The sequence below is a fragment of the Mytilus californianus genome, unplaced genomic scaffold (assembly GCF_021869535.1).
Source record: "Mytilus californianus isolate M0D057914Y unplaced genomic scaffold, xbMytCali1.0.p SCAF_4, whole genome shotgun sequence".
Taxonomy (NCBI): Eukaryota; Metazoa; Mollusca; class Bivalvia; order Mytilida; family Mytilidae; genus Mytilus; species Mytilus californianus.
This window is the reverse complement of record NW_026262690.1, coordinates 54,741,953-54,768,712: the sequence shown is the minus strand read 5'-3', so window position 1 is coordinate 54,768,712 and position 26,760 is coordinate 54,741,953. Positions and strand designations below refer to the sequence as shown.

Below are 26,760 nucleotides of genomic sequence, written 5' to 3'. Positions count from 1 at the left end.
TAATTCTGAACCCTTTGGACCTTAATGTAGACCAATTTAAATAAAATGCTTCGCTGGGGCGCAGCTTGATACGACCACAGAGGTCGAACCCTGAACAGTTGGGGCAAGTATGGACACAACATTCAAGCTTGATACAGCTCTGAATTTGGATTGTTATTAAATATTTGACACATCATATGTTTCTGACACAGAAAGAATGTGGTCTAAGAATTTGAATTTTTTTAATTTACCTATTATGGTCCAATGTCCAAAATCAAAATACATGGTTAGATTCAGCATATAAAAGAACCCCATATATTCAATTTTTGTTAAAATCAAACAAAGTTTAATTTTGGACCCCAACTTGGACAAACTTGAAAACTGGGCCCATAATCAAAAATCTAAACACATGTTTAGATTCAGCATATCAAAGAACCCCAAGAATTCAATTTTTGCTAAAATTAAACTAAGTTTAATTTTGGACCCTTTGGACCTTAATGTAGACCAATTTAAAAAACGGGACTTAAAATTAAAAATCTAAATACACGGTTAGATTTGGAATATCAAAGAACCCCAATAATTCAATTTTTGATGAAATCAAACAAAGTTTAATTTTGGACCCTTTTGACCTCAATATGAACCAATTTGATAGCGGGGCCCACAAATAAAAAATCTAAATTCATGGTTAGATTCAGCATATCAAAGAACCCCATATATTCAATTTTTGTTGAAATCAAACAAAGTTTAATTTTGGACCCCAATTTGGACCAACTTGAAAAATGGGCCAAAAATCAAAAATCTAAATACATGTTTAGATTCAGCATATCAAAGAACCTCATATATTCAATTTTTGCTAAAATCAAACAAAGTTTAATTTTGGACCCCAACTTGGACCAACTTGAAAACTGGGCCCATAATCAAAAATCTAAACACATGTTTAGATTCAGCATATCAAAGAATCCCAAGAATTCAATTTTTGTTAAAATCAAACTAAGTTTAATTTTGGACCCTTTGGACCTTAATGTAGACCAATTTAAAAAATAGGACCCAAAATTAAAAATCTAAATACACGGTTAGATTTGGAATATCAAAGAGCCCCAATAATTCAATTTTAGATGAAATCAAACAAAGTTTAATTTTGGACCCTTTTGACCTCAATATGAACCAATTTGATAACGGGGTCCACAAATAAAAAATCTAAATACATGGTTAGATTCAGCATATCAAAGAACCCCATATATTCAATTTTTGTTGAAATCAAACAAAGTTTAATTTTGGACCCCAATTTGGACCAACTTGAAAAATGGGCCAAAAATCAAAAATCTAAATACATGTTTAGATTCAGCATATCAAAGAACCTCATATATTCAATTTTTGCTAAAATCAAACAAAGTTTAATTTTGGACCCTTTGGACCTTAATGTAGACTATTTTGAAAACTGGACCCAAAATTAAAAATCTAAATACACTGTTAGATTCGGCATAACAAATAAATAAATGTGATCAAAGATTTTACAAATCTAATGCGCCATACTGTGCAATTAAAGATTACTTCTTGAAATTTTTCAATATTTGAAATTTGAAAAAAAATAATATTTGAAAAATAATTCTTTTTAATTTCTGAAATCTGAAATGAGAAAAAATTGACCCCCCACAATTTCTTTTTATCCCCCCCCCCCTTTTTTCCCCAAAAAAATTCTTTCCCTCAAGATATGGTCATAATCTCAATTCAAATTTCCAATGGAGTTGGCAACCATATTTACCCATTTAAATTTACCATAGTGCTAACTTAATCTATTTTATAATAGAATTAAAAATATAGTGTCAAATCTTTCATATGGATTTTTTTGTAAAAAAAAATGATGCAACATTTGCAGATATTTTTACTAGTCTTCCTTTATAAATATGCATTTCTTTAAACATAATTTAAAAGCAGTGTAAGGGAAGTAACCAAAACGTTGTATTTGGATTACCTCCCTTACCTTGTTTAAATTATCTTTATTGTTCATTAACCATTACTTTATACATAATTTAAAAGCAGTGTAAGGGAGATAATTTCAATGATGAATTTGATTTATCTCCCTTACACTGCTTTAAATTATGTTTTGTACTAAAGTATTTGTCCATTAACCAGGACAACCTTGTTTTTCCCCCTTTTTTGCCCCTAATTCCTAAACGGTTTGAGCCATAACCCCCCAAAGCAAATCCTAACCATCCCTTTGTGGTATGGAAACTTGTAGTATAATTTCAGAGAGATCCATACACCGTTCCACAGTTATTGTCTGGAAACTAGAAAATGCTTATTTTTGGCCCCTTTTTGGCCCCTAATTCCTTAACTGTTGGTACCATAACCCCCAAAATCAATCCCAACCTTCCTTTTGTGGTATTTAACCTTATGGTAAAATTTCAAAAAGATCCATTCACTTAAACTAAAGTTAGAGTGCGAAAACCAATGTGTATTCGGACGACGACGCTGGACGACGACGACGACGACGCCGGACGACGACGACGACGACGACGACGACGCCAACGTCATACCAATATACGACCACAAAATTTTTTTGCGGTCGTATAAAAACGGGACTTAAAATTAAAAATCTAAATACACGGTTAGATTTGGAATATCAAAGAACCCCAATAATTCAATTTTTGATGAAATCAAACAAAGTTTAATTTTGGACCCTTTTGACCTCAATATGAACCAATTTGATAGCGGGGCCCACAAATAAAAAATCTAAATTCATGGTTAGATTCAGCATATCAAAGAACCCCATATATTCAATTTTTGTTGAAATCAAAAAAAGTTTAATTTTGGACCCCAACTTGGACCAACTTGAAAACTGGGCCCATAATCAAAAATCTAAACACATGTTTAGATTCAGCATATCAAAGAACCCCAAGAATTCAATTTTTGTTAAAATCAAACTAAGTTTAATTTTGGACCCTTTGGACCTCAATGAAGACCAATTTAACAAACGGGACCCAAATTAAAAATCTAAAAACACGGTTAGATTTGGCATATCAAAGAACCCCAATAATTCAATTTTTGATGAAATCAAACAAAGTTTAATTTTGGACACTTTTGACCTCAATATGAACCAATTTGATAGCGGGGCCCACAAATAAAAAATCTAAATACATGGTTAGATTCAGCATATCAAAGAACCTCATATATTCAATTTTTGTTGAAATCAAACAAAAGTTTAATTTTGGACCCCAATTTGGACCAACTTGAAAACTGGGCCCATAATCAAAATTCTAAATACATGTTTACATTCAGCATATCAAAGAACCCCATATATTAAATTTTTGTTGACATCAAACAAAGTTTAAATACTGGACCCTATCTTGGACCAACTTGAAAACTGGGCCCATAATCAAAAATCTAAACACATGTTTAGATTCAGCATATCAAAGAACCCCAAGAATTCAATTTTTGTTAAAATCAAACTAAGTTTAATTTTGGACCCTTTGGACCTTAATGTAGACCAATTTAAAAAACAGGACCCAAAATTAAAAATCTAAATACACGGTTAGATTTGGCATATCAAAGAACCCCAATAATTCAATTTTTGATGAAATCAAACAAAGTTTAATTTTGGACCCTTTAGACCTCAATAATAACCAATTTGATAACGGGGTCCACAAATAAAAATCTAAATACATGGTTAGATTCAGCATATCAAAGAACCCCATATATTCAATTTTTGTTGAAATCAAACAAAGTTTAATTTTGGACCCCAATTTGGACCAACTTGAAAACTGGGCCAAAAATCAAAAATCTAAATACATGTTTAGATTCAGCATATCAAAGAACCTCATATATTCAATTTTTGCTAAAATCAAACAAAGTTTAATTTTGGACCCTTTGGACCTTAATGTAGACCAATTTGAAAACTGGACCCAAAATTAAAAATCTAAATACACTGTTAGATTTTGCATAACAAATAAATAAATGTGATCAAAGATTTTACAAATCTAATGCGCCATACTGTGCAATTAAAGATTACTTCTTGAAATTTTTCAATATTTGAAATTTGAAAAAAAAATAATATTTGAAGATAATTCTTTTTAATTTCTGAAATCTGAAATGAGAAAAAATTGACCCCCCACAATTTCTTTTTATCCCCCCCCCCCCCCCCCCCCCCTTTTTTCCCCCAAAAAATTCCTTCCCTCAAGATATGGTCATAATCTCAATTCAAATTTCCAATGGAGTTGGCAACCATAATTACCCATTTAAATTTACCATAGTGCTAACTTAATCTATTTTATAATAGAATTAAAAATATAGTGTCAAATCTTTCATATGGAATTTTTTGTAAAAAAAAAGATGCAACATTTGCAGATATTTTTACTGGTCTTCCTTTATAAATATGCATTTCTTTAAACATAATTTAAAAGCAGTGTAAGGGAAGTAACCAAAACGTTGTATTTGGATTACCTCCCTTACACTGTTTTAAATTATCTTTATTGTTCATTAACCATTACTTTATACATAATTTAAAAGCAGTGTAAGGGAGATAATTTCAATGATGTATTTGATTTATCTCCCTTACACTGCTTTAAATTATGTTTTGTACTAAAGTATTTGTCCATTAACCAGGACAACCTTGTTTTTCCCCCTTTTTTGCCCCTAATTCCTAAACGGTTTGAGCCATAACCCCCCAAAGCAAATCCTAACCATCCCTTTGTGGTATGGAAACTTGTAGTATAATTTCAGAGAGATCCATACACCGTTCCACAGTTATTGTCTGGAAACTACAAAATGCTTATTTTTGGCCCCTTTTTGGCCCCTAATTCCTTAACTGTTGGTACCATAACCAATCCCAACCTTCCTTTTGTGGTATTTAACCTTATGGTCAAATTTCAAAAAGATCCATTCACTTAAACTAAAGTTAGAGTGCGAAAACCAATGTGTCTTCGGACGACGACGACGACGACGACGACGCCAACGTCATACCAATATAAGACCACAAAAATTTTTTGCGGTCGTATAAAAAATGAAACAAAATTTTAACAAAATTTCCTTTTAGTTACTAGCTTTTAATCATTAACAAGCTTCTGTCCAAGTTTGGTACAAATCCAGGATAGTTTAAGAAAGTTATTAAAATTTGAAAAACTTTAACCACAGAGTGAATGTAATGTTAACTGGCAGAAAAAAAACTAAGTCCATTTATAAGTAAAATACGGAAAAAATGGAATTTTTTTTTTACAAAATTTACTTCTTGATACTATCTTATGATCATAAACAAGCTTCTTTCCAAGTTTGGTAGAAATCCAGGATAGTTTAAGAAAGTTATTAAAATTTCAAAAACTTTAACCACAGAGTGAATATAAAATTTCCTGGCAGAAAAACTAAGTCCATTTATAAATAAAATACGGAAAAAATTGATTTTTTTTTTTCACAAAATCTACTTTTGAATATTATCTTATGATCATAAACAAGCTTCTGTCCAAGTTTTGTAGAAATCCAGGATAGTTTAAGAAAGTTATTAAAATTTCAACAACTTTAACCACAGAGTGAATATTTGTGGACGCCGCCGACGACGACGGAATGTAGGATCGCTATGTCTCGCTTTTTCAACAAAAGTCGAAGGCTTGACAAAAAAGAGTTATTTCCCTTTGAACAGAAATCTACTAATTAACAAGTATTTCATCAAAAATTTAATTCTAGGGAAAGGGCTTTAACTGAACAAAGAGAAAAGCTAAAATTGTGAAAATTGAACTTGACCTATAACTTGTCATGATAAATCAATAAACCAAATATCAAATCAATATCTTCAAGCACAAAGAAAAAAAGTCTGGAAAACTGATTTGCCGGACTGACAGATGGACAGACAGACAGACAGACGGACGGAGTGCAAACCTAAAGTCCCCTTCGACTTTGTTGGTAGGGGACTAATAACAACAGTACATTTTCAAGTATTAAAATTAACAACTGTGGTCTAACAGTTTAAAGTTAAAGATCCAACAGTTTCAAGATACAATTCCAAAATTTTAATGAAAGATAATAAAATATTATTCCTTCAAAAGATGCTCCTTTTCAAAGGCACCAAAAACTATAAAGATGTCTTGCTTTCAGAAAGAAGGTTTCTTACCTTAGTTTCATATCCTGTAAGGAAGCCTGTGGCCTGAGACCATTTCAGTATCCCATCTCTGTCTTGATCTCTAGCAGATTTTATAATCCTGATGTAAGCATCAACAAAGTTTTTATGGAACTCTCTCGTAGCACCAAAATCTAACAGAATAACCTGTAAAGTAGAACTTTTGTATAAATCCTAGCCTTTAACAGAATAACCTGTAAAGTAGAACCTTTGTATAAATCCTAGCCTTTAACAGAATAACCTGTAAAGTAGAACCTTTGTATAAATCCTAGCCTTTAACAGAATAACCTGTAAAGTAGAACCTTTGTATAAATCCTAGCCTTTAACAGAATAACCTGTAAAGTAGAACCTTTGTATAAATCCTAGCCTTTAACAGAATAACCTGAAAAGTATAACTTTTGTATAAATCCTAGCCTTTATTGATATTATATTGAAGACCTTAAATTAAATTTCAGCCTCCTCCACATTTTTGGTAAAACAATCATAAAAAACATTTATCATATAACTGCAATGTTCATCTTCTTTGACAGGGAAAAAGAGTGTCAGTTAAAAACCAATTTACCCCCTACAAGTATAAAAGAAATTGTGTAGTCTTTGCATAAAAGGTTTGCAGTCTTAATAACAGTCAAATTCTGTAGATCATTTTCCATTTTTGTTTGTTCAAACACTGATCATATCTTGCTAGGCTGCCTTGTTTTATGAAAACTATGAGGAAGTATATCCACCAATATTAAAGTGAAAGAGGATGTCTATATCAGATATGTAAATACTTTGAGGTCAATTTCAGTAAAATAATAAGAGAGAATTGTTTTAGCAATACCTGATCAATACAAAATAAATAGGTTTTGACATATTGAATCAGTGATGATGTACTTTATATTCCTAATAGTATAGATCCAAAATTTACATTGTTAAAATTTTAAGACAAAAGTTAGGACATTGCTGAACCACCCCCTTAAATATGTAAAAATAAAAAATTCTAAAATATGCAACATTTGCCTGACAGGCAAGTGTGCATGCATGCATGCATGTATGGATGTTTGTTGGTGTGTATTTTACTATTTCTTTCCAAACACTGTATTTTACCTACCTTGTCTGTTTTAGGATCATAGAAGAAATTTGACCAGTTAGGATCAGTCTGCATAAATCTCCATACAAATAGTTCTGTTAAAGTTAGATCTAGCAAGTTTTGACCAATCTGAAATAAGAAGGAATACTATAAATGATATGAAGCAAAACACATTGAGTGACTACTGACTGACTATTATCTTTTTAAAATCAATAATGACTTGTAAAAACTGTAATCAAAGGATGGTCCAAATTGGATATTGTGCAGTAAACAATGCCACATCTTTGACTGAAGGATTCAGCTTGATTTGTATGTCTTTTATTTAGGATGTTCAAGTGTGTTTTTGAAGAAATAACATTTTCCCCCTTATTTCCATTCAAGCAACAAAGGCAGTAACTTCAAAAGTACAGCAATTTCCAAAAAAAAATAATAAAAAATTACAATCATTTTTTTAGGGAAAATGGTAAAAAGTCTAGATTTTACTACCAATATTCCAATTAATCAACCTAATCAAACTTTAGAATAGTAGGTGTACAACAACATGAGTTATGAAGCAATTATGTGAAGTTTAAGGAGTTTCTTGTTCTTGTGTGACCTGTTTCACTATTTTCAGCTTGTCTTCTTCTGGCATTTTCCTCAGAGTTAAAATTATTAATTTCCTCTGATCACATAGTTTGTTAGGTATCTTCTACTTGTTATAATATAGCAAGGATGCATATACAGTATATAAATCCTTGGGTATGACCATATTGTGTCAACAATGGAGGTATAATACATGTTTATGTTAAGCAAATGGACACAGTAATGTGTATGACATAGTAGCAACCACTTTTTTATATCTTTGAAATGGTACAATCCATTCTTTAAATATACAACAATTTTTAGCAAAAGCTGGCAGAGTTTATTTCTAAGGAATTCAATTAATAATACACCCAATACATCCAAAATATGAAGTAACATCAAAAGGTTTCTGTAATCATCCACTAACTTGTGTCTCAGAAATTGATTAACCCTAAGAGCTAAATTAAATTTTAATTCATTAGGTGTCTAGACAAACTTGAGGCTCCTAGGTGTCTGAATTGCTCAATTTGGCAAAAATATGTCATATTGATATTCATTGTCATGCTTGTTATAATTTTTGTTTCTTTGCAGAAACAAATTATCTTTAAATATACACTTTTATGAGTACGCTCAACTGAAATAAAGGCCAACAAATTATTCTCTTACTTCAAAGCCAGGATCACATTACATATTTCATAAAAATAATGTTATTTTGCTTAATTTCTTCTGTTACCTATTCTAACATTGGACTCAGACTTCTTTTAAACTGAGTTTAACTGTGCGTATTGCTGTGTGCTTGTTTAATCCACATTGGATAGAGGTATCGGGGAGGATTGATCTCTCACAAAACATGTTGAACCATGCAAGTCAGTCCCAAGTCAGGAACCTCTAGCCTTTGTTAGTCTTGTGTGTTTTTTAATTTTGGTTCATTTATATGTTTCAGAGTTTAGTGTGGTGTCCATTTTGCTGAACTTGTATACATTATTGTTTAAGGGCCAGCTGATGGCCGCCTCTGGATTTTCTCACTGCATTGAAGACCTATTTGTGGCCTTGAGCTGTTTTCTGTTCTTCGGTTGGGTTGTTGTCTCTTTGACACATTCCCCTTTCCCATTCTCCATTCTAAATATATTTACAGAATCTTCACCATCCCCCCACCCCTTGCCCTGCATTACCAATAGGCTCTCTCTTAAGCAGGCATCATTCTACTAATGACTAATGAACTGATATGTAGATCTAAATTTGCTTGTTTACCGATTTTGCTATTTAATTACAGTTTTCTGTCCGTTTTGTTTTCAATAAAATATCCCCAAAAGATAATCTACCATGAGTACCGGTACTCTTAGATCTGTACTTTTTGTCTTTTGTCTTTATGTTAGTTGTTTTTTGTGCTGTGTGCTAATCTGATGAGCAAAGCCATTTCCTAATGATTTTTTTAGTTTTTTGTTATGTTGTGATGTTACACCACTGTCCCAACTTCAGGTAGGGTTGAGCACTCACTAACATGTGTCTGTACCAAATCAGAAGTCTGTAACCTAGTGGTTGTCTTTTGTTGCTGATAATCATATTTGTTTTTCATTTATTGTAATGTCTTTCATCAGGCTGTTATCTTATATTGAATTGGAGCGTCCATATGACATCTGTCAGATATCTTATCCTTTCCAAGAATTCATATTTCAATGAATGTTGACCCATCACTGATAGTTAATGAGAAACACATTTCATCAAAGCCATGAAAATGAGATCAAACGAAGTAAGGACATTATGATGAACTAGGTCTGATCCTAAACTACTTCCATATACATTTTGAATGACTTAAGAGGAAGAGTGAACAAGTCATTTGCAATTTTACATAAAAGTAATATTTATGAGTCTTCATTGTAGGCAAGAGATTTTTCCAGAGAATTAAGGGAACAAACCTCTACAAATTCCTATTGCAATAAAGTATGGTACTGGTAGTTGATATGGCTGTAAGATATATATGATGTTGATGATAATGATGATGGATTTGTACTTTACATCTAGAGGAAATATAACACCCATATCAGAATAAGAACATGTTAATGTGATAAGAATATGAACCCTGCTTTGTACTAGAACAACATACCAAACCAGATAACATTCTAGTTTACGTCAGTCACATTATTCTAACTCTGAGCCAACATTGGAGGCAAGCACAATACCACAAGACCAGTAAGGCAATGGAAGCCCTGCCTTAAACACTATATGTAATAATGTTGGTCAAATATACCTACAATACATACTGCTGGAATATTTGTACTATTCAAGAGGAAAAGTTGTGAGATATTGTTGTTTTATATGTATATGTATGACCATACAATTCTGAAAAATAAGCAAACAGACATATTTAACCAAATTCACTCCACCATGAAATTTATGCAATTATTGCAAAAATGTAGCAAAAACCTAGCACTTAAGAAAAGTCATTCTGACACAAAAATGCAAGTCATACAGTTATTTGTTGCTGTAAGGCACCGTACTAAACAAGAGTGCAGTAGAGATGAAATACTATCAATATGTTACCATATAGACTTCTCAGAAATGGACCAAAGTATCTTAAACAGGAAATGTAGGTCATACAGATGGAAATAGAAGAATACTTGCAGCAGAAAGTTTAAAAAACTGCTTCGCCGAGCCCAGCTGGATACGACCCCAGAGGTCCAACCCTGAACAGTTGGGACAAAAATGGACATAATATTCCAAGCTTGATACAGGTCTGAATTTGGATTGTAATTAAATATTTGACACATTATAGGTTTCTGACACAGAATAAATGTAGTCAAAGAACTTGAAATTGGTTGTATAATTTGAATTTATATTCAATTGAAGATTTCTTGCTGTTGTGCAATACACTGTGCTGTTGCGCAATACTTAGTAAATCTGTTTTCAGACTATATACAAAGAATTAGCAAAATAAATTGTGACCCCCAATTTTTTTCTTTGGCAAACTGACAATTTCCTAAATCTTTTTGTAAAATGTGGTACAAATTAAGAGACATCCATACACTTAAACACAAGTTATTGTCTGAAAACTAGAAAAAATGCTTGTTTTAGACCCTTTTTGGCCCCTAATTCCAGAACGGTTTAGGCAATTACCCCCAAAATGAATCCCAACCTTCTACTTGTGGTACTGAACCTTGTGGTACAATTTCACAGCAATCAAAATACTTATACACAAGTTATTGTCCTGAAACTAGACAAATGCTTGTTTTGGCTCCTTTTTGGCCCCTTATTCCTAAAAGGTAGGGACTATCACCCCCAAAAACAATCCCAACCTTCCTTTTGTGGTATTGAACCTTTTGGTTAAATTTCATAGAGATCCATACACTTAAACTAAAGTTATTGTCCGTAAACCAAATGTCTTAGGACGACGCTGACGACGTGATACCAATATACGACCGCAAAAATTGTTTGCGGTCGTATAAAAATTATATGCTGACATAATAACTTCAACTTTTTCATACATGTTCTTCAGCATCCTAACCTATGGGAGATAACTCCAAATATATTGCAGAAAGTTCTTCTGGTAAAACATACTACTGTGTATTTAAAAACAACTTTGATAAAACTTTATAGATAAATGCAATATTGAAATGAAAAAAAAATGAATGATCACCAATTCAATTCAATAAAATCTAACCAATTCAAAAAGTTTATTTACATTCTGAAGACCATAAATATAATTGGATAGAAGAGTTAATCTGTTGTTTATAATATCTGAGAAAAAGGGTTATATGTTCAAAAGCACAATATAAACATGTCTAACACATATATAAAATTTCTGAAGAAATCTAATATGTACATGCTATTGTAAATTTATAGAAATCTATAGTCTTGTAGTCATTGAACTGTTTATATCACTAGTGGAATCACTTTTACTGAATGAGAATGTTCCATCACTGAAAACACTACGTGGGGTATCAGCATCGCTAGCAACACTTTGTGGTGTCTCACAATCAGATATATCTCCATAAGATGATGTGATACTATCACTCAAGTTTGATTGAAATGGCTTTAGCACCTTTTCAACGGTAAACAATAAACTCTTTCTGTTTTGAGATCTGTTAAAGTTGTATGTCCCTTTAATTCCTAAATTTTGTTTTAAGGAAGTCATTTGCCGAATAGTAGATGTTTTTCTACAACAAACTATCATGAGAAAGGCAGCTCGGAAATCTTCTCTAAGCCAACAATAAATAAATGGATTTACAGCAGAGTTACTCATAGCAAGAGTCAAAAAAATATTTTTGATCATCTCTGATGAGTCTTTATTGTTTGAGATGTACTTAATTATGCATCCGATCATAAAAGGGATCCAGAATAGGTAGAACAATATAGAAACCAGTCCCATCATCTTTGCCGATTTTGTATCCCTCTTAAATTGTCTTCTTCCAAACACCTTATTGGAGGAAGTGGACCTCCTTTCTAACTGACGTTTATTATAGCTAACAGTTTCTCTATAAATTTTGAAATACAAGTAGGTTGTTATTACAATTGCTAGCATAATAACAACTGGTGTTGTTAGAATTGTATATGGCACTGGTAATACTGTGAAAAAGTTACAGATGTGAGTTACATTATCATTTAGTTCATTGTAATGATTCCATCCAATTAAAGGTAAAAAAGCCACTATCACATGATAAGTCCATATACCAACAATTAAAAATGTAGCTCTTCTTTTAGTCATTGTTACACGATAAATTAATGGTCTTGTTATGGCAATGAATCTGTCAAATGCAATGGCAACAAGGCTTATTAAGGATGCACTTAATGTTCCCAGTGCAAAGCTATACTTTATTAGACAAAGATACTTTATTCTACTTAAAGCATCACCATGGAAATAAAAGCACACATACAACGGTAAAGTCACTACACCAAGCAGAAGATCAGCCATAGCCAGACTTCCAATCAATAAATTTGTTGTTGTTCTAAATTTTGGAAATCTGTACAATGTTATAATAACAAGAGAGTTTCCAATAATTATAATTGGAATCATAATTGCAACAACACATCCAAATATATCATCAGTAGAAATCGAGTAAACACTGTCATCAAAACTTAAATTCCTTCTTTCAGGAAAACAATCCTTAGTATTACAAAATGGACCTTCCTCCTTGGTAAGGAAATCCTCCATATTAATTCTTGTTCTTTCAGTAAAATTTGCTGGAGACTATATGCATGTTTTATATAATATCAACTGCCAGTAAGTGAACTTTTAACAAATGCAAAACAATTAATCTTCCTTTTTCTTCTTGATACATTATGAAGTGGTATTTTGTTTTTCACTGATAAATTAATAGAATGAAAGATGAACTTTCAAAACAAATCAACACTAATAAACCAGAAAGTCACTGACATTTAGAGTAAGGGAATTTCCCCCTTAACATAGTGAGTTCATTTAAGCTAAATTGTATTCATTTTATTCAGCCAAAAATTTCACCTACCAGTATTTAAATTTCAGCAAATATTTCAATATAACAATTGTTTTACTTAAATTCTAATCATTTGAAAATGTCTTCAGATCAACACAATTTTTACAATTTGGTGTATTTTATTTTAGTTTGTGATTTAAAATAAAATCTTAAATGAAATATTTTGTTTATTCAATTTTTTTTAAATCAGTTGTTAAACAGAATATAACATTCTTGAAAGGTTTAACATGTTATTCTGAAGCTCTTTTCTAATTTCTAACAATTAGGAATAACATGTGTATTTTAATTATATCAGCACTATATTTTGCAAATCACAGACCATTTGTTCCCATATAAAATAAGACAATAATGCACTTTTAAAATTACACATTGGATATCAAGATAAAACACTCTGAATACCTATCATCACTAGTAAGAGATCTATTAAATCAGTTGCTACATAGTATACTTGACACCTGCAGAAAATGCACCTTCTATAAATCAAACATGTACTTTTATATGGAACATTATTAAAGAGTACTAGATTTTCCATTTCAAACAACTAAAAGGAAAACCAAAACACATATGGTTTGACATTGTTATTATAAAATGCTGTCCCTAGCAATGAGATGTGAACAGCCATACTTGTATTTGTCCAAGGAAAGTAATACAATATTATAATGGTAAGATAACCCAAATGAAACACACATACACACTTACGCAGTGACACTTAGTCTAAAAGTCATCATCATATCACATACTAAAATCAGCACAATATATATACTGGCTTAACATCTCGGAGTATTCACCTGCAATCTTATATTGACCTAATTAGAGCACTAGAAATGTAAAGTAGAGGCTCTTAAGTCTAAAGAGTACCTCTCACCTGCATATATGCCCTAATTCAACAATGACAAACAAGGTACTCAAAGGAACCAAAAACAATCCTGCCATTTAATATTTACAAGAATGGTAAAATTCTCCATCAATACTTAATTTAAAGGGGGTGCTGCTGGGGTTCTGTTACCCCACCCTTTTCATATAATTTAGATTTTAATAAATGGGGAATGTGTCCATGGGACACAGATGATGCCCCCGCTTGCATATAACTTTATAAAGGGACATAACTCAAGAACCATAGAAGTGAAGCTACCCAAATTTGTACTTCATCAGAGTTTTGTGGTAATAAGGATTGTGTATAAGTTTCATACCATTTGGTTGAGGCAAACTTAAGAAAGAGAACGGAAAAAAAAATTCAGCAATTTTTTTCATTTGTAAAGGGGCATAACTCTAGAATTGTACAAGTGACGCCACCAAAATTCAAACTTGATCTGTGTTTTGTAGTAATAAGCATTGTGTATAAGATTCATAACATTTTGTTGAGGCAAACTAAAGTTAGAGAACAGAAACCAATTTTGGGACGTATGGAATGACAAGGGTAAAACTTAATGCCCCCTCGGCAACGGCGGGGGCATAAATATGTATACCTTTCATACATTGCACCTTTTCCCATATTCGTTTGGTTTTGTGTGGTGTGTGGGGAAATACCAAAGTGTCAAAAGGGGGTGGATAAAAACACAGCCGGGAACACCAAGAAAGATGACAGACTAAGAAGAAATAACAAATTCCTTATGTAATGTTTACTTACGGCAACACTTTCCGCTGTGAAAATATTACAGGGCTTTTCATATAACAAGTAATGAGAACTTTATTGACCTTATCATATATTTCTGATAGATTTCCATACCTATTCACATATTTTCAAGCTGGAAAATGTGACCTACTCCAGCAGCATGTCCTATCACCTTGTATACAAAAAATCCAAACATCATGATTCTCACAAAAAAAAATTCTGAAACTGACATCATCAAAATGCATGATTTTTTTCTGAATGACATTCTTGCCAGAATTTTATAAAACTTATATCATAGGTTTATATCAGCAATGTCTTTGACACTTTTGAAAATAAGTGCTGATCAAATATTTTGGAAATATTAATTATATCGGAAATTGCATTCTATTTCCTCTGAAATCTTCATTTCTCTAAGATATTTACAATAAATTGCTTCGCCGAGCGCAGCTGGATATGACCGCAGAGGTCCAACCGTGAACAGTTTGGGAGAAAATGGACACAATATTCGTGCTTGATACAGGTCTGAATTTGGATTGAAATTAAATGTTTGACACATAATAGGTTTCTGACACAGAATAACTGTAGTCAAAGAACTTAGAACTGGTTATATGATTTGAATTTATATTCAATTTTTTGCTTTTGTGCAATTCACTATGCTGTTATGGAAACTTGTTGTACAATTTCAGAAAGATCCATACACCGTTCCACAAGTTATTGTCTGAAAACTAGAAAAATGCTTATTTGGGCCCCTTTTTGGCCCCTAATTCCAAAACTGTTAGGACTATAACCTCCAAAATCAATCCCAACCTTCCTTTTGTGGTTATAAACCTTGTGTTTAAATTTCATAGATTTCTATTTATATTTACTAAAGTTATTTTCCGGAAACCAAATGTCTTCGGACGACACTGATGACGACGACAACGACGTGATACCAATATACTACCGCAAAATTTTTTGCGGTCGTATAAAAACTGCAAAATTTCCTTAAAATAACCAATTCAGGGGCAGAAACCCTTTGGGTCAGGTGAGCTAAAACGTGAGGAAAACTGATTATTTGAGTGAATTTTTTAAGTCCATGGATCATAACTCTGCACAAAATCATTAGACCGGAACAAAATTCGAACTTGATCTGAAACTTGTCATGATGAAACTATATACCAATCATCAAATCAATATCTTCAAGCATGACAAAAAAAGTGCCGAAAACAGATCATTTGAGTTAATTTTCTAAGTTCAAGGACCATAACTCTGCACAAAATCATTAGACTGAACAAAATTTGAACTTGATCTGTAACTTGTCATGATAAAACAATACACCAAATATCAAATCAATATCTTCAAGCACGAAGAACAAGAATGTGTCTATAGTACACGGATGCCCCACTCGCTACTATCATTTTCTATGTTCAGTGGACCGTGAAATATGGTCAAAACTCTAATTTGGCATTAAAATTAGAAAGATCATATCATAGGGAACATTTGTAATTAAGTTTCAAGTTGATTAGACTTTAACTTCATCAAAAACTACCTTGACCAAAAACTTTAACCTGAAGCGGGACAGACGGACGAACGAACGGACGCACATACCAAAAAATATAATGCCCCTATGTGGGGCATAAAAAAAGTGTGGAAAACTGATTTGCCGGAATGACGGAGACAGACGGAGTGCAAACTTAAAGTCCTGTTCGACTTTGTGACTTCATTGGAAGAGGACTAATAACCTATGTGACTTGACAACACACCTATACCATTACACAACAACAAAAATATGCGGTCATATAAAAAAATCATTTGAGCTAGGATATAAGCTCTAAAAAATCAAATTTGATTAATAGTCTGTTCTTAGTAATGACCATACTTAGTAAATAATTAGAAATTTTAAGCAGTTATAAGCTGTTTCCTCTACATTTTTTTGGTTTATTAATTTAATTTTTATTGCTTTAGGACACCTGCATGGTTAACCATTGACTTTAGACAAGTACAGGTAATATCAGGTGTATAACACTGACATCAAAGTATACGTAATGTGATGATGGGTTGAATATAAACTGTTTTTCTATATCATACAAAAACTTATTGTTACTGAAATGCCCGTTTTAATGGTGCTAGGCAAACTCAGGTTATAAAAGGTCATTGTCTTGAGAAGGTGCAACCATGGACTATTCCTTCAGACAAGATAAAATTTTGCATCGACCTGTATTATTTCAGTATAATCATTATAAGACTATCAAACCCATATTTTGTTTGTTATCTTTTGGTTTTTTTTAATGTTTTCTGTTTGGGAACTGTTGGTTTATGTCCTTTATGTTCAATATTTTGGTTAGTTCATATCATCTTTTTCCATATCATCAGCTAAACACTGGTCAACTCTGAGCCAGAATAATTTGTCTATGTAGGGTGACATATCTTCCTTATAACAATGTAAACTAGCATGTTAAAATTCAACTCAATGTGTCAGTGGAGTAAAAAGCAGGCTTCATATTCGTATCAGATTAACATGTTCTTGTCCGCAAGATGCATTTAATTTGCAAATAGACATTCAACAGGTAAAGAACATTAATATCATCTATTTTTTAAAGCAACAACCAGTTGATCTCAAATGCAACCTGATGAAATAAATAATTAATAAAATGCTTCGCCGAGCACAGCCTGATACGACCGCAGATTTGTATCCGCAGAGGTCGAACCCTGAACAGTTGGGGCAAGTTTCAACACAATATTCAAGCTTGATTCTGTCTGAATTTGGATTGTGATCAAATTTTAACCATAATATAGGTTTCTGACACAAAATAAATGTGGTCAAAGACCCTAAAAATTTTAAATGGGACATTCAATTTACCTAGTATGGTCTGATATCCAAAATTTAACAACATGGTTAGATTCAGCATATAAAAACACAAAGTTTAATTTTGGACCCTTCAAACCTAATATGGACTAATTTGAAAACAGGGCCCAAAATAAAAAATCTAAATGCACAATAAGATTCAGCAAATCATAGAGCCGCAATAATTCAGTTTTTGATGAAATCAAACAAAGTTTAATATTAGACCCTTTGGACCTCAATGTAGACCAATTTAACAATTGGGCCCAATTGACAATTTCTTGCTATTGCGCAATACTGTGCTGTTGCACAATACTTAGCTAATCTGTTATATATAATAATTTACACACCCTGTTTGGTGTGTATCTCCTGCCATATCAGTATTTGTCGCTTTTATATATAAATAAGAAGTAATCAATGTAAAAATGGAATATTTTAAGGGAAAAACCCAAATAAACTGTTGACACAGAGATATGTCTCGTCTATTTGTTATTTAGATAATGCAAATGTCGAAATTAAAATAGCAATACTTAAACATGTAAGTTATGCAAATATTCAAAGTCAATACAGGTTCGCGGAAATTTAACATTGTCCGCTCTACATTAATAAACTGCTTTGCTGAGTGCAGCTGGATACGCCCGCAGAGGTCCAACCCTGAACAGTTGGGGCAAAAATGGACACAATATTCAAGCTTGATACAGGTCTGAATTTGGATTGTAATTAAATATTTGACATATTATAGGTTTCTGAATAAATGTAGACAAAGAACTTGAAATTGGTTATATGAATTGAATTTATATTCAATTAAAGATTTCTTCTGTTGAGCAATACACTGTGCTGTTGCGCAATACTTAGTAAATCTGTTGTCAGACTATAAACAAATAAAGTTCAATTTCTTCTCAATGTTATATTTGAAATTTATGAAAATCAATAGGGAGATTACCGGTACCTCAATAGCTATAAATAATTCACCAAAGTTTCATGAGAACTGCTGAAAGCATTTTTGAGTTATTGTCCAAAAACTGGAAAATCCCCCCTTTTTTAATGAATAAAACCCCATAACTCAGAAATGTAAAATCTAAAATTTATAAAATTCTAAAGGGAGCTTAAATATTTCATTTGAAACAGTTATAGGAGTAGCAATATATAAAGAATAACCATACATTGTCTCGAAATATAAATTTTATTTGTCCTCGGCTCAAAACAGGATAGATATGCTAGGCAAAGCTTTGCTTTCTACCTGTTTCTAAGCCTTGTACAATTAAAATTTATATTTCGAGACAATGTATGGTTATTCTATATGTCTTGATTTTCTAAAGTATTTTAAAACCCAACATGTTTTGCAATGATAAACCCCAAAAAATATTTTTTATAAAATGCTATTAAGACAAGGACTGTGGCAATTTCATAAAAAATTACTTGTTCATTTCACACAGTAAACTAGAAAGTAGACATTTGACCCTGATTTTTGTCATGCTAATAAATCTCACAAAGTGTAATGTTCTCTAAATATCCATCATTGACACAGCAAATTATACTTAACTGAAAATTAAATATTAATCAAAATCTTTGTCAAAAATCAAATAAAATCTAATTCAAAATGCCAAATCTATCAATTTTAACACATATTAACATTATAAATTGAGCAAAGGGAGATAACTCTAATTAAAATCATTCAAATACTTCAAAGTAATTTTCAAGGCCAAGATAATCATGAAAGATTCATGAACTACCTGATAAATACAAGTTATATTTGGACTTAGACAACAGAAATACAATGGTAACCTCAATGTAAGAAAATATCGGGCTGAAAAGAACAAAACTTTACCATGTAAACTATGCAAAACTATCAAAGATGATGGATATAACAGAGTGGAAGAGTCGAATGATCTCAATGGGAATGAGTTATACCAATGATTATACAACTGCCTTTCAAAAATCATTGATTCATGCACTTTAAGTGGTTCTCCTTAAAATGATGTAATTAAAAACTTTAACACGTTAACTATGCAGAAGTTTCAAAGTAAATGTACTACGACTGAGAGATACAACTGCCTACCAAATATCATTGACTTACCATAAGTGGTTTCCCTTAAACTGACCTAAACACCAGCTTTAAAAAATTTGGACAAAAGCAACGCCACTAGGAAGAGCACTTAGAAAAATAAGGAGGAATGTGTCCATGGGACACTGATGTCCCAGCTTGTAAATATGCAAGACTCCATGATGTACTAATTCAAACCTATTCCATTCTCAATTTTATTGACATTGTGTTTTCTTTTAATCTTAATAAAATGGTATAACACATAAATGATGAAAGTGATGTCACCAAATTCAAACTTGATCTGTGTTTGGTGGTAATCAGCATTGTGTATAAGTTTCATAACATTTGGTTGAGGCAAACTAAAGTAAGAGAAAAGAAACCAATTTCAGGATGTACGTAAGGACAGACAAAGGTAAACCTTAATGCCCCCTTTGCCTAGACACCACGCCATATAAGTCAACTCAATGAATTTGATCTCTAGGCATGACAAAAATGGGTCTGCACCAGTACAATATTCATAAAATTTTCTGTACAAAGGCTGAAATGAAATTGAATGAAATATAGGTAAATAAAAACAAAACACAAACTTGATCTACAGCACATAATTATAACAAAAGATCAGCTGTATATTTTCAGGGCATAAAAAAAAATTGGGTCACTGATGGATTTCTGAATGAGAAAAGGAAAGACACTTGAAACACTAAAAGCCTAAGCAATTTTAGTGGGAGGGTCAAAATAGACTTTACATCCATAGCAGAGCATAGTTACATTGCCATTGGATTATTATTTCTATCTTTTCAAAAATCAGCTAACTATTTACAGTGACAGCCATAAAACTTACCATATATAAGTAATACCCTTATCTTCTATTTACAGTAACAGCCATAAAACTTACCATATATAAGTAATACCCTTATCTTATATTTAAAGCAATCACATATATGTGGTTTTTTAAAGGACATTAATCATAAACTAATATGCAGAACTCCTGAAGGATGATTCAGGTTAAAGTCATTGATTGATAATTAGACCAGTGTTTACAAAGTCTAAGTTCTAAGGAAATCTTAAAGACAGAAATCAAGTGCTGATAAAATGTCACAAAAAGCTAATATTGCCTTCGTATAAAATCTCACTGGGGAAAGGGGGTATCAGCCCTCACTTCTAGTAATAATATCCTTTTAAAGTTAAAAAAACAAATGAAATTTGGTAACTATTTGAAACTTGTCAAAGGCTATATAGTTTTTGTATAAATAATATCCTTATTTCAATCAACTTGTTCTATATCTGTATTTTACTATTTATTTCTACTAAAAATAGAAAATATAAACACAATATATCTTTGTTGTAAGTTGGAACAGTCCAGGTTAAATTGACTGTTGTCAAATATGTTTGAGATAGCAAGTTGAACTGTTAGCTACTGCTTACTAATGATACCCCTTTATAAGCAGTACGTTAACAGGAAGTTGACAATTGGTGGCTGTGAAAACACATCACACAGTTGCATGCTCATATGAAGCTTGAAACCAAATTTCAGGAAGCTCTGATTTCTAGTTCCTGAGAAAAAGGTGTTGAAAGTTTTCTTGGACAGAGGGGCAAAAGGACAGACACATGGCCTGAAAAGATAGTGGTAAACCAGAAAACTTACTGTCTTAGGTTAAAATAATTAAGAACAAAGAAATCCAGATTCGGATGTTTATTGGTCATGTTAAAATTTGTAATAAACAGATTGTAAAATATCTCTTTCTGTTCATGTCCCTAACTACTAGAGCTTTAAGGGGATTCATTGCTGACCTTTATGAATTGTATCAAAAGGTTCTTGAATTGTCATTTTTGTAATATTTGCATACGTATTTCACTGTGAAATTTGAAATAAATACATAATAAACTACTGGCACAGAGATATGTCTTGCCTGTCTACTGAAAATTCAGAAAAAAGACAATCTGATGGACAGTAACAGTGCTAATTAATTTAAAGTTGCTAGACAATGACAGAGGGGGCAGCACGTCAAAATGATTGTCAAACTGAGATGTATTGGGTGTTATTTGAACTACTTAGTATATAAGAATATATCATGGGATAATCTTATAGACCTTGAAAATTGTCAAATATCATTTATAGTCTATCATACATTGTAAGTGCTTCCTATCAAACTAACTTAAGCAGAAAACTTAACATTGAAAATTGGTAATTAATTGAAAGTCACTGGACTATTACCTTCGGGGCAGGGCTTGAAATAATTGCCAAACTGATATGTGCTGATAGTAATGCAACTTTATAGAAATTATCATTGATAAATCACATGTAGTTCTTATCAAATTGAACATTGAAAATCGCTAATCAATTCAAAGTCACTGGACCATGACATAAGGGGCAGGGCCTCAAAATAGTCATCAAACTGATATGTATTTTTAGTAATGGAACTTTATAAAAAATATCATTGATCTATCACAAGAAGTTCCTATCAAACTGACTTATACAGAAAACTTAACATTGAAAATTGCTAATCAATTCAAAGTCACTGGACCATGACATAGGGGGCAGGGCCTCAAAAATAGTCATCAAACTGATATGTATTTTTAGTAATGGAACTTAATAAAAAATATCATTGATCTATCACAAGAGGTTCATATCAAACTGACTTATACAGAAAGCTTAAAAATTGATGACACCAAGGGAAAAACAATGAACACCTATGTTTCACCTTACTCGACTTTTGTCGCAGGCGATGAGAAAAGTATGCTACAGTTATTATAAGTATGCTATAATGATTATTTCAGAGAAAACTCTAAAATTGTTCACAATATCATTTAAAATGAAAAAAAACCATTTCTCTTGTAACTCATTTGAGTGGTATTTTTGTGTTTTACTTATTTTTTAGATTCTCTGTTCTGTGAGTTGATTCCATTATCAAACACAAAATTAGTAACAATTGGACATTGAACTTACCCAACCCACGTCCCCACATTGTCATTGGAGAAATAAAATAAGTGTAAGAAAAAAAAATTGTATCATAAAAAAAAAATGGAATCATAATTTCCTGTCAATATGCACATCTACATAGTATGTCCTTATTATCTACACAGTTTCATGAAATTCTGTTGTGTGGTTTGAGAGGAGTTGCGATGACAAAAGGTTGCAGTAGTATATTGGGCAAATAAGTTCAAAGGGGCGTAACTTCTGGAAAAAAAATTGAATCGTAATTTCCTGTCGATATGCACATCTACGTAGTATGTCCTTATTATCTGAAAAGGTTTCATGAAATTCTGTTGTGTGGTTTGAGAGGAGTTGCGATGACAAAAGGTTGCAGTAGTATATTGGGCAAATAAGTTCAAAGGGGCGTAACTCCTGGAAAAAAAATTGAATCGTAATTTCCTGTCGATATGCACATCTACGTAGTATGACCTTATATCTGAAAAGGTTTCATGAAATTCTGTTGTGTGGTTTGAGAGGAGTTGCGATGACAAAAGGTTGCAGTAGTATATTGGGCAAATAAGTTTAAAGGGGTGTAACTCCTGGAAAAAAAATTGAATCGTAATTTCCTGTCGATATGCACATCTACGTAGTATGTCCTTATTATCTGAAAAGGTTTCATGAAATTCTGTTGTGTGGTTTGAGAGGAGTTGCGATGACAAAAGGTTGCAGTAGTATATTGGGCAAATAAGTTCAAAGGGGCGTAACTCCTGGAAAAAAAATTGAATCGTAATTTCCTGTCGATATGCACATCTACGTAGTATGTCCTTATTATCTGAAAAGGTTTCATGAAATTCTGTTGTGTGGTTTGAGAGGAGTTGCGATGACAAACTGTAGCAGTAGTACATTAAAGTAAATAAGTTCAAAGGGGCGTAACTCCTAGAAAAAGAATTGAATCGTAATTTCCTGTCGATATGCACATCTACATAGTATGTCCTTATTATCTAAAAAGGTTTCGTGAAATTCTGTTGTGTGGTTTGAGAGGAGTTGCGATGATAAGAAACAGGACTGACGGACTGACGGACGGACAGACAAACGGACGGACAGGTCAAAAACATTATACCCTCCGCAACTCGTTGCGTGGGGTATAATAAAAGCTCAATATCAAACTTTTATTGGGATCAGCTAGCACCCCTCACAATATGTTTTTGTATGAGTTCTATATATTCCTATATGCCCTGTAAGTCACTCTATAACTAATAATATACAAAGATATGAACAATAACTCACTTTATTTCTGGTTTCTTGGTCAAGATCTACACACTGGTCCAAAGGTAAACCTTCTACATACTCTGTTGTCAAAATTTCTTTGGTGCTTAATTCATCTATCACTTCAGGCACATAGAAATTATTATTATCTGTCAAAAAATTCCTGAAAAATAAAACAATGATCAATATACTCCGTACAACATGGAATGTTATTTTCTAAAATAAATTAGTTCATGGGCAAAAATTCTGTAACAAGAAGGTCAACCAGAACAAAAGACAATAAAGAGCTGCGCAATGAGCGCATGATATGCCTGTCGCATTTTCAAAGAATAAAGTTCCATAACTCCTCAAAGTCATATCAGAAATTTAGAAAAAATAAAGGGAGGTTATTTTGTTAGATATAAACCAGTCACCAAAGTTTCACGAAAACTGCTCAAAGCATTTTCGAGTTATTGGCCGCTGAAAACTGGAAAATCCCCCTTTATTAATGAATAAAACCCCATAACTCGGAAACTTAAAATCTAAAATTCATAAAAATTGAAAGGGAGCTCACATCAATAGATTCACCAAAGTTTCATGCAAATTAGTTAAAGCGTTTTTGAGTTATTGTCCGACATGTTGACGACGAACGGTATACCATCATACGTCCCATAAATGGGCGTATAAAAATTGAAAATCAATTGAAAATACCCTTACACAGCAACATACAAAATATCGTGTCATATGATTCACATGTATATATATAGATTCTTACATTGGTACCGGTTGATTAACGGATTTATCAAATCTAGATAGTTAAATTACCAAATTTTAAAGTCCAAGCCTCGGAGAGGACTTTAAAATTAATATTTAACTTTCAAGATTGGATAAATTCGATAATCTAAGAGTAACTAAGTAAGAATCTTTTTCTATAATGATTATCAAATAAATTTTAAATTTTGATAAAAGAAAATCCCCTTTCGAGTGCCTTACACATTCCAAAAAGTTGTCAATTTCATTAACACCTGTTAGCATATTTTGAAAAGATTAATCCAGTGAGCTGATAAAGAGAAAACAATTGAAAGCTTTGATTTTTTCTTTTCATGTCTATTAGAGCATTGATTTTTACATGCACCTACTTGAATTTTCTTCCACATTCAGCCTCCCTCACATAGTCAACTTCCCATGCTAATTCCATTTTGGCAACTTCCATCACATTTTCTACATAAAGGCCTGAAAGTCAAAATGAGAATGTGAATTTTGAAACCTGTCCCCTTTTTAAGCAAGCAAGCCATAAACCATTTTGGTACAAAAAATTCATACACATAACGTAAGCTTTGTAATTTAACCAATGCCAATCACAATACCTATCATCTTTTCTGAAAATAAATCAACATTCTAACTTTTTAGCATCAGAGACTAGTAGTCCTAGAAGGCCATTATTCATCTGACATATAAGCTTAAGCCTCCATTTCTACTTCTAGCAATGGCAACCATCTAAGAAATTATTAAACAACTTAATGATATAAGTCTTGTTTGTCTAAAGACATCACAGAGGTTCTTCAAATTATATGCATATTTTTTATATAAACAGACTGTTAGACAAATTATTGTACAACTTCCTTTTCAGGGTTGTATGGATACATGCCTGTTAAATGATACAATTTTAAAGTAATAAATGATTCAAACCAACTCAGTTTACCATATATACTGGTTCAACTGTTCTCTTAAGAATTTTCAATCCTTTTTCCTATGACCTACATTTGTATTTCTAATAAAACTCAATTGAGGTGATTGAAGGCATTTTCATAACAGGAATGTCAAAATTCATTATGTATTAGCTAATTTATTTTTTTAAATGTAAATGTGAAATCCACATTAAATGAGCATAGCATAGCATAACTAGTATTTCATACTCCAGAGTTAATATAAACTAACCTTTTGGTAGAATATTGTAGATGTTGACGACTGACATCAGGTTATTTATATCACTGTTAATACTTTTAGCTACTCCTGGATACTATTAAAATATAAAATTGGTCTTTAAAGATTTAAGAACATATATTATAGAATATATTCATTTAATACTGTGAATTATTCTTATGTCTTGCCTTGATGATTTTTTTTCCTGTTTACATTTTCTATCTTCCTGTTATAATTTTCAATATAATAGACAAAAACATTAATATTGATCAATAAAATGCTTCGCTGAGCGCATCCTGAAACGACCACAGAGGTCGAACCCTGAACAGTTGGGGCAAATTTGGACACAAAATTCAAGCTTGATACTGTCTGAATTTGGATTGTGATCAATTTTTTGACATAATATACGTTTCTGACACAAAATAAATGTGGTCAAAGATCTTATAAATCCATTGCGCAATACTTTGCAATTGAAGATTTCTTCTTGAAACTTTTCAAAAATGCAAAATTTTTAAAACTTTGAAAAAAAATTTGAATCCCTTAAAAAAATTGGGGAAAAAATTCCCCCCCCCCCCCCCTAATTTTTTGAAACCCCACTTGGAGCAACAACCCCAAAACTCAATCCCAGCCTTTTTTTGTAGTATGGAACCTTGTAGTACAATTTCAGAGAGATCCATATACTTACACACAAGTTATTGTCTGGAAACTAGAAAAATGCTTGTTTTTGGCCCTTTTTTGGCCCCTAATTCCTACATGTTTGGGGCAATTATCCCCCAAACTCAATCCCAGCCTTCCCTTTGTTATATGAAACCTTGTGGTACAATGTCAGAGAGATATTATTTATATAACTAGAAAAATGCTTGTTTTTGGCCCCCTTTTGGCCCTTTATTCCTAGACTGTTGGCCCTATAACCCTTAAAATGAATCCCAACCTTCTACTTGTGGTACAATTTCAGAGCGATTGAAATACTTAAACACAAGTTATTATTCTGAAACTAGAAAATTGCTTGTTTTGGGCCCCTTTTTGGGCTCCTAATTCCTAA

General features: G+C 32.2%; 1 protein-coding gene and 1 long non-coding RNA gene across 2 annotated transcripts in view; both read right to left on the bottom strand.

Moving 5' to 3' along the window:
- LOC127698458 (atypical kinase COQ8B, mitochondrial-like) overlaps nt 1-26,760 on the bottom strand; it is a 48,119-nt gene that overhangs the window by 4,375 nt on the left and 16,984 nt on the right. Inside the window, exons 9-13 of the mRNA XM_052201918.1 lie at nt 25,734-25,815; nt 24,935-25,028; nt 23,838-23,979; nt 7,173-7,280; nt 6,077-6,229 (exon numbers count right to left, since the gene is read on the bottom strand). Of these exons, the coding sequence (XP_052057878.1) occupies nt 6,077-6,229; nt 7,173-7,280; nt 23,838-23,979; nt 24,935-25,028; nt 25,734-25,815 (579 nt within the window). The remainder of the gene's footprint in view (nt 1-6,076; nt 6,230-7,172; nt 7,281-23,837; nt 23,980-24,934; nt 25,029-25,733; nt 25,816-26,760) is intronic.
- On the bottom strand, nt 1,841-5,592 carry LOC127698531 (uncharacterized). The gene is made up of 2 exons (XR_007980865.1): nt 4,831-5,592; nt 1,841-2,370 (listed from the first exon to the last, which is right to left on the bottom strand). It is a non-coding gene; the product is annotated as an uncharacterized LOC127698531 (long non-coding RNA).